The sequence below is a fragment of the Dipodomys spectabilis genome, unplaced genomic scaffold (assembly GCF_019054845.1).
Source record: "Dipodomys spectabilis isolate Male_0828 unplaced genomic scaffold, ASM1905484v1 ptg000329l, whole genome shotgun sequence".
In the NCBI taxonomy this organism is placed as follows: domain Eukaryota; kingdom Metazoa; phylum Chordata; class Mammalia; order Rodentia; family Heteromyidae; genus Dipodomys; species Dipodomys spectabilis.
In genome coordinates, this window is record NW_024871006.1 from 3,878,519 (window position 1) to 3,888,086 (window position 9,568).

Genomic DNA, 9,568 nt, shown 5'->3' on the forward strand with positions numbered 1-9,568 from the left:
GGGGTGATGACTGCCCTGGGCGGGGAAGGGAGGGACGGGCATTGAGCTGAGCAGCTCCAGTGTAGTGACTAGGTGGTGAGCATGGAAGGTTCAGAACATTCTTTCCATGGGGAAGTGGCATGAGGATGGAAGGCAGGGGATCTGAGGAGGGAGGAGCTCTTCCTCTCCACCCTCTATCTCTCCCCCCTCCCCCTACCTCCTCCACTCCCCCTCCCCCACCCCCACCCCAGCAAGCAGAAGCTGCCAGGCTGAGGAAACCAAGGGAGTGTCCTCTCTATCCTCCCTGGAGGTTCAGAAACCATAACTTCTCCCAGAATCCATCACGGCTGCATTTTGTCCAGAGTCCAAGTCTTGGCCCTGTAGTCTGATGAGCTGCCCAGCTGTATGGAGAGTTCATCGAAGACTGCCTTCTGGAGTCCCAGGTAAGCGACTCTCTCTTGCCTGGGAATTCTCTGAGCCCTGTTCACCCAGACGACGGCACAGAGCACACCCAGGAGCAGGAGCAGCTTCAGGGTAATCAGGATCTGGACATAAACGCTGCTGAACAGAGACCTGTGGGCAACAGGAGGACAGGAAGTGAGGCGTCTCCCTGGGGAGTGCTCCTGGGGCGCCTCTTCTCTGCCCCTCTGTGTGCCCAGACTCCTGAGGCCAAATAATTCCGAATTGAACCGGGAAAGGGCTCGGGGCAGCCTGTCCAGGTGACTCCATGACCTCTCCTCCTTCAGCCAAGGCCTGGACATCAGAGTCTCATCAAAAGTAAGGTGAGCAGCCCAGCTTTCCAGAAACACACTCAAGGGCCACCCTGCTGGGCGCTGGTGGGTAACTCACACCTGTAATCCTAGCTACTCAGGAGGCTGAGATCTGAGGATCATAGTTCAAAGCCAGCCCGGGCAGGAAAGTCCTGAGATTCTTTTTTTTTTTTTTTGGGGGGGGGGGTCCAGTCGTGGGGCCTGAACTCTGGGCCTGGGCACTGTCCCTCAGCTCTTCAGCTCAAGGCTAGTGCTCTACCACTTGAGCCACAGTGCCACTACAGCTTTTTCTTTTTGCTTATGTGGTGCTGAGGAATCAAACCCAGGGCCTCAGGCATGCAAGGCAAGCGCTCTACCACTGGGCCACCTTCCCAGCCCCATGTCCTGAGATTCTTATCTCCAACAACCATCAGAAAACTGGAAGTGGCGCTGTGGCTCAAGTGGTAGAGCGCTAGCCTTGAGCTGAAGAGTGCCTGGACAGCGCCCAGGCCCAGAGTTCAAGCTCTACGACCACCACCAACAACAACCCCAAAAGAGTCACCCTCTCCCATCCTTCAATCCTTCTGGAAACTTGCTTTGAAGTCTTCCCCTTGTGCCACCCCCTCTGGGTCCGGCATCATCACCATCATCACAGCCTTTCTGAGTATCTTTGGGAGAGGAAGGGAAATGGATCCAAACTCCAGCCTGAAGCTAACCTGTCTCCCCACAGAACTCACAGACAGCTCCTGGTGGCAAGGAGCAAAGACAAAACAAGGACTCCTTCCCCTGGTCTGAAGTGAGGTGGGGAAGGACAAGGTGAGAGGAGGAATGAGAAGAGCGTCCCAACATCTTCCAGAGGCAGCTTCCAGCCCAGAGCCTGCACCGTCCCCACTCCGCACCATGTGCAGCCTCGGAGAATGTAAAAATGCCTGACGCAGCGTTGGAGAAGACGCCAGCTGGCAGGGAGGTTTTCTAGACATGATTTGCTACCCCCCCCCCCCGACCCACAGGTCCCACAGGCTGCCAGACCCCCTCCCCATCTCTAGGCCTCAGGTCCTTACCATGAGTAGACAGCAGACACCCTATTGGTGCTGAGGTTCTGAATGGCAGTTACCAGCGGGGTGGTGGAGGTGGCAGTTACCAGCGGGGTGGTGGAGGTGGCAGTTACCAGCGGGGTGGTGGAGGTGGCAGTTACCAGCGGGGTGGTGGGCGTGGCAGTTACCAGCGGGGTGGTGGAGGTGGCAGTTACCAGCGGGGTGGCGGACGTGGTGATCACCATGGGCGTCGTAGTGGCTGTGGGGGAAGGGGAGTCACAGGTCAGGCCACGGCTCTGTGTCTCGGCACCTGTTTGGATCTGACGTCACACAGAACCGTCCACTCACAGCGGGTTTAGAGACATGCTCAGAATCCAAACCCAGGCCACCTCTTGGGTGGAATGGAGCTGTAGCCAGGTCTTTCTGACCATCTCTGTCTGAGGCTGCGTGGCTGAGGGCAGGCATCTCCCGGGGACTGCTCTTGCTTGGTGAGGACTCCCGGACAAGGGAAGGGGGAGCAGGATGGCTCATCCTGCAGCCCTGAGACCTTCCCAGGGCTCCTGAGAGGGGGCCCTAAGCAGCCCTCAGATGGAGACCACTTAAGTCCACCTTAACCCCGTAGGAAACAGGCACATGGTTTCTCCGCCTCCCCCCAAGGACAAGTGTCAGCCCATTGGCATCAGCTATACCCCTTCACTTGACCCTACCCAAAGCTGACGAGTCAGCCACCTCTCCCTCCCCCTGCCTCACGGGCTTCTGTCAACTCTACCAAGAGTGAGGACCAGTCTCAGAGACACGCTCCACCCTTGCCCCGGGTCCAGTCAAAAGCTCCACCACCCACGCTGCGAGAGCTCTTACCTGGGGAAACATACAGGGTTACAGCCACGGCAGGGTCACGTGACAACTCATCCAGGATCCACACGGTCTGGATCTTGCACCAGTAAGGGCCGGCGTCCTCTTCACGGAGGTCCCTTATGGTCACCACCATGGTGGCGTCGGCACCATTGTCTCTGATGGACACGCGACCACTCCTCACCTCTTCCTCGTTCCCGTGGGTCTGAACGATACTTTCACATTCTATGTCATGCTCTCCTTTGCACCAGTATTTGTTGTAGCCCCTGTACCCCTCATCATACCGACACTGCACGCGCAGGGAGCCCCCTTCGGTGCCCGTCACAGAGCCAGGACCTGTCAGAGACCAGCAGCCTGGAAGACACAAGTTCCAGGTGTCCCTGCAGAAGCAGCTTGCTGGAGAGGGTGAGGCCCTTCTACCCTGCCTGTCTCCTGTCCTGCCTCCTCTGGCAAATAAAACCCTTCCCTGAGGCCTTTGCCTTACAGGTCACTTGCAACTCAAACTTTATTATTATTTGTTGATTGTGGGGCTTGAACTCTGGGCCTGGGCATTGTCCCTGAGCTCTTCAGCCCAAGGCTAGCACTCTACCACTTGAGTCACAGTGCCACTTGTGGTTTTCCGAGTGATTCATGGGAGTTAAGAGTCTCACAGACTTTCCTGCTTGGGCTGGCTTTGAACCACAATCCTCAGATCTCAGCCTTCTGAGTAGCTAGGACGACAGGCGTGAGCCACCGGCGTCTGGCTTAATTTTTTGTAACTTTTTTGTCTTTAAGTAGTTGTACAAAAGGGTTGTCATCCAACAAAGCAGTTTATAAACGGGGTGCATTTTGAGCAACGTTCTTGCCCACCCCTGCCAACTCACCCCTTCCCTTATGTTTCTTAATTTTTAGGGGACATATTGAAATTTGTTGCCATTGAAACTGCTTTGTCAAATTTGATTTTTTTTTTTCTGATGCAACTTCTGATTTTCTTTGCAGTCCGTGTGTTGGTTTGGTTTGGTTTTGGTCGTACTGGGGTTGAACTCAGGACATATTGCAGGCATAGCACATGAGCCTTGCCCGAAGTATATTTTGCTTTAGTTTATTTTTCAGATAGGGCCTCTCACTTTTTTGCCGGGGCCAGCCTCAGATAATGATCACTCTGCCTCAGCCTCCCAAATGCTGGGAATATAGGCCGGCACTAACACACCCAGCCTCAGATAACGATCACTCTGCCTCAGCCTCCAAATGCTGGGAATATAGGCCCGCACTAACACTCCCAGCCTGGTTTTCTTTAACATGATGTTCTCTGGGTTCGTTCACATTGTCGTAAGCGACAGGACTGACTAGAGCCTTACACAGTATGTACACATACCAAAATATTATGCTGTCCCTCAGAACTACGTCCTTACTCTATGTGAACCAAAATCAAATCTTAGAAAATTGTGTTGGCAATGTGAACGTGTAGATTGTCAAATGCATAGCAAATACAAGGTCTGTTTTTGGCCATTTCATGTTGAAATTCACTTTCCTCCTCTGCCCTCTCCTCGCTCTGGAATCCTCTCCTCTAGTTTTTTTTTTTTTTGGGGGGGGGGGGGGTTGGGTCCAGTCGTGGGCCTGAACTCTGGGCCTGGGCGCTGTCCCTCAGCTCTTCAGCTCAAGGCTAGTGCTCTACCATTTGAGCTACAGCGCCACCTCCGGCTTTTTTCTTTCTGCTTATGTGGTGCTGAGGAATCGAACCCAGGGCCTCAGGCATGCAAGGCAAAAGCACTCTACCACTGAGCCACCTTCCCAGCCCCTGGAATCAGCTCCTCTTAGCTTGCCTTTCATCCATCTCTTTCTTCCGGTTCTCAGGCTGGCCATGTAACCCTTGCAGAGTGCCTCCAGACATTTAAAGCAATTACGTTCCACGCCCCTCTGTCCCCCCAAACTCAGGACAGGTGCAGTGTGCGGAGAGGAAAAGCCAGGAAAAGAAGGAGGGACCTAAGCCAGGAACTGGGATGAAAATGGAGAACTGAAATCCACACTGCAAGGGATTTTGGAGCTTTAAACTGGTTCCATGAGGAACCTCCGGTCACAGATGTACCCGGGATGGACAGGTCAGGGAGATCAGTCAGCACCCTGTGCACGGGTGGAAGAGGTTTCATCAACTGAGCACCTCCAACCAATGCACTGGAGAAACAAGCAGGTCTAAACAAGCAGTGAAGTGGTGCTAAGTCCTGATTTGTGCTGTTGGCTGGTTTCTGCAGCACAGATATTCTCACCATGACTGATTTCAGGCTGTCACTGACTGTAGAGACGGAAGACATGCTCTCCTATGTCCCAGCCTTGGGAGCTGGTACAAGGTGACTCTTGCCACCAGTGTTACAGGTACCTTTTTCTGAAATTGAGAGTTTACTCAAACTCCACTGTGATCTAAATTATCTATTGCCATCATCATCATCATCATCATCATCTTTATCACCATTACCATCACAACCATAATGACTACCAGTACTATCATCACTATTAACATCACCAGTACACCACCACCACCATCATCACTACAACTATCACCACCACCAACATTATCACCAAAAAACCATCATCACCACCATCACCACTACCATCCTCAACATCACTACCAACAATATCATCACTACAACCACCACCACCCTCACCACTACCATCACCACCACCAACATCATCACCACCACCATCAGCAGCACTACAACCACTACCACTAACATTATCACCAACAAAATCATCATCGCCACTACCATCCTCAACACCACTGCCAACAACATCACCACTACAACCACCACCACCCTCACCACTACCATCACTACCACCACCAACATCATCATTACAACCACCACCACCACCATTATCACCAACAAAACCATCATCACCATCACCACTACCATCATCAACACCACTACCAACAACAATATCATCACTACAACCACCACCACCCTCACCACCACCATCACTACCACCAACATCATCACAACCACCACCAACATCATCACTACAACCACCACCACTGACATTATCACCAACAGAACCATCATCACCATCAACATCACCACTACCATCATCAACACCTCTACCAACAATATCATCACTACAACCACCACCACCCTTACCACCACCATCACCACCACCAACATCATCACCACCACCATCAGCAGCACTACAACCACTACCACTAACATTATCACCAACAAAATCATCATTGCCACTACCATCTTCAACACCACTACCAACAACAACATCACTACTACAATCACCACCACCCTCACCACTACCATCACCACCACCACAACCACCACCATCATCATCACCACCACCATCATCATCACCACCACCATCATCACCACTACAACTCCCACCCCACCATTATCACCAACAAAACCATCATCACCACTACCATCCTCAACACTACTACCAACAACAACATCACTACTACAACCACCACCATCATCATCACCACCACCATCATCACCACTACAACCACCACCACTACCATTATCACCAACAAAATCATCATCGCCACTACCCTCTTCAACACCACTACCAACATCATCACCACTACAACCACCACCACCCTCACCACTACCATCACTACCACCACCAACATCATCATTACAACCACCACCACCATTATCACCAACAAAACCATCATCACCATCACCACCACCATCATCAACACCACTACCAACAACAATATCATCACTACAACCACCACCATCCTTACCACCACCACAACCACCACCACCCTTACCACCACCACAACCACCACCAACATCATCACCACTACAACCCCCACCCCACCATTATCACCAACAAAACCATCATCACCACTACCATCCTCAACACCACTACCAAACACAGCATCACTACTACAACCACCACCACCACCACCACCACAACCACAACCACCACTAGCATCATCACAACCACCACCAACATCATCACTACAACCACCACCACTGACATTATCACCAACAGAACCATCACCACCATCAACATCACCACTACCATCATCAACACCTCTACCAACAACATCATCACTACAACCACCACCACCCTTACCGCCACCACAACCATCACCACAACTACCACCATCATGATCACCACTACAACCACCACCATCATCACATCACTGTTAACCACTATTACCACTACCACCACCACCACCATCAGTGAAGACAGTATAAGTCCCTCCGATATGTAATGAGATGCATTTCTTCCAAATATCTGACTTTAAAGATCTAAATTATTATGGATGTTAAGAGATCAACCATTTTACTGATTAAAAAATTACATTTTGAGCCCGAGCACTGGTGGCTCATTCTTATAATCCTAGCTACTCAGGAGGCTGAGATCTGAGGATCATAGTTCAAAGCCAGCCCAGCAGGAAAGGCCATGAGACTTTTATCTCCAATTAACCACCAGAAAACTGGAAGTGGTGCTGTGGCTCAAGTGGTAGAGCACTCACTCGCCTTGAGCTGAAGAGCTGAGGGACAGCGCCCAGGCCCTGAGTTCAAGCCCCATGACCAACAAAAAAAAATATGCTTTTGGTCACTGTCACCAACCTTGAAATCTGTCTTTTGCACTCATCATTCTAGAAAGAGTCTGGTCATTGCATCAGGCAGTTTCTGTGTGTGTGTGTGTGTGTGTGTGTGTGTGTGTGTGTATAGACATAGGTATGTGTGTGTCCTGAGGCTTTAACTCAAGGCCCACACACTGTCCCTTTTGTGCAAGGATAGTGCTCTACCACTTGAGTCACAGCTCCATTTCTGGATTTTTTTTTTTGCAGTTTATTGGAGATAAGAGTCTCATGGACTTTCCTTCCCAGGATGGCTTCAAATCACGATCCTCAGTTCTCACACTCACATGTAGCTTAGATTATAGGCGTGAGCCAACAGTGCCTGGCCAGTTTCTATGTTTTGTGAGAGATCCTGAGCATAAATCAAACAATGAAGATTGTCTTCTCATTTTGACCCCAAACTTAATTTCCCCGGGAGGGGGAGGGGGTAGGGATAGGGAATGTGTTTTCCTGCTTTTTAAAAAGAGTTTCTTTTCTGGAAGGCCAATGTTTGAGGGGCAATTTTGCTTATTTGTTCAAACCAGATGAAGATGAGTTCTTATTTATTTACTTATTGCTGCTCCTGGGCTTGAACTCAGGACATGGGCGTTGTCCCTGAGCCTGTTTATGCTCAAGGCTAGCACTCTATGACTTGAGCCACAGTGCCACTTCTGGCTTTTTCTGAGTAGTTTATTGAAGGTAAGAGTCTCACAGACTTTCCTGTCTGGGCTAGCTTCAAACCATGATCCTCGGATCTCAGTCTTTTTGATTAGGAAGGATTACAGGTGTAAGCCACCAGCGCCCAGCTTCTTAATTTTGGGGTAGGGTCTCACCACGAATCCCAGACTGGCTTGGAACTGCCAGTCCTCTTGCCCCAGCCTCCTGAGGGCTGGGTTGCAGGTGAACGTCATCATTACTAAGTCTTCCTTGTGAACCTTCCCCACCCCTTTAAAGAAGCCTGCAACACAGAACTATTGCTAATTCCTATGCTTTGTCTTTATTATCTCCATGCTATTCCTTTGCTGCTCAGCAGACTCATTTGTCTTTCAAAACCGACTTCCACGAAGCCTCAGCAGAGCCTTCTATCCTTCTAAGAGCAGAGTGAAGGCTCACTGTGGCCCATAAATGCATCCATACGGAACCAGGTTCTGCACTGCCTTCCAGCAACTTGGCTTTGAGTTCTCCATCTAAGCACCAGTCCTTTGAACGCCCACCTTACTTATAATTACAACACCTATCGCACCATTGCACATGCTCAGTAAATGGTTGTAAGGTCCACAGGCAAATGTTTGAAGGCACAGGACAAGAACTGTATGAATGGTCATGTTCTTCCCACTTCTGTGGGCACCTGACCCCTGGTTTGACCCATAACCCACAATGTCAGGTCCCCAAAGCCACAGCCCCACTCACTCACCTCGGAAGCAGAGGAGGAGCAGGACAGGGGAAAGCCACATGGTCCTGCTTTCCTGGTGCTGGCTGCTCCCAGCCAGTCTCGATGCCAGCTGGAGTGCAGGTATGTGATTGGTTTCTCCTGTTTCTGACTTCCCTTTTAAAAGCTCTTAGTGGTTTCCCCACTTAACGAAAGAGAAAGAAGAGTAGGAAGTAGATTCCAGAGAATTAAGTGAGGGCAAAGAGACAAATCTGCTGAATTTTCTTTTCCTTAGTTAAAATATAATGTCTGGATCACCCTAAGCCTACACGAAAGTCAGTTATAAAACATGAAAGTTCCAGCAGGGAGGATTCTTTGTCCTTTGCCTTCCTTGCTCTCCTTTCTGTCCAGGATACTGCTGTAGTGTTTGTAGATACCCATTCGCTTTGGCTGTACCCTACACTGGGAGCCATAGACATTCTTCACTTGAAAAACTCCAGTGAGGGGCTGGGAAGATGGCTCAGTGGTAGAGCGCTTGCCTTGCATGCATGAGGCCCTGGGCTCCATTCCTCAGCACCACATAAGCAAAAAGAAAAAACCGGGAAGTGGCACTGTGGCTCAAGTGGTAGAGCCTTGAGCTGAAGAGCTGAGGGACAGCACCCAAGCCCAGAGTTCAGGCCCACCACCGGACCCCCCCAAAAAAAAGAAAGAAAGAAAAGAAAAACTCCAGTGATCACAGAGAAAGAACTATTCAAAAAGAAAATCAGATCACCTGGTTACTAGCCATTGTTGTCCATTTGTTTCTGGACTAGAACTAGTTTAGCAGGCTAGATGTGAAGTTGCTTTATATGATGACTGTTCTTTACATGGATCTGTGTATGTTCTTTTGAGCTCAAGGAAATAAAGTTTTAGAGGAGGATTCAAAAAGAAAAAAGAAAGAAAAGAAAAGTTCGGGTGAGTGTCCATGTCTCACTCAATCCTTCCCCCCTCACATCTCGGCCTCCAATGTCAAATCTCCAAAGCCCGCATGGTC

General features: G+C 50.2%; 1 protein-coding gene across 1 annotated transcript; it reads right to left on the minus strand.

The window, feature by feature from the left end:
* Positions 1-240: 240 nt before the first annotated feature.
* On the minus strand, positions 241-8,656 carry Cd300e (CD300e molecule). The gene is made up of 4 exons (XM_042702722.1): positions 8,581-8,656; positions 2,621-2,968; positions 1,790-2,021; positions 241-552 (listed from the first exon to the last, which is right to left on the minus strand). The coding sequence occupies exons 1-4, from the start codon at positions 8,618-8,620 to the stop codon at positions 321-323; spliced, it is 852 nt and encodes a 283-aa protein (XP_042558656.1). The 5' UTR covers positions 8,621-8,656; the 3' UTR covers positions 241-320.
* Between the last annotated feature and the right edge of the window lie 912 nt (positions 8,657-9,568).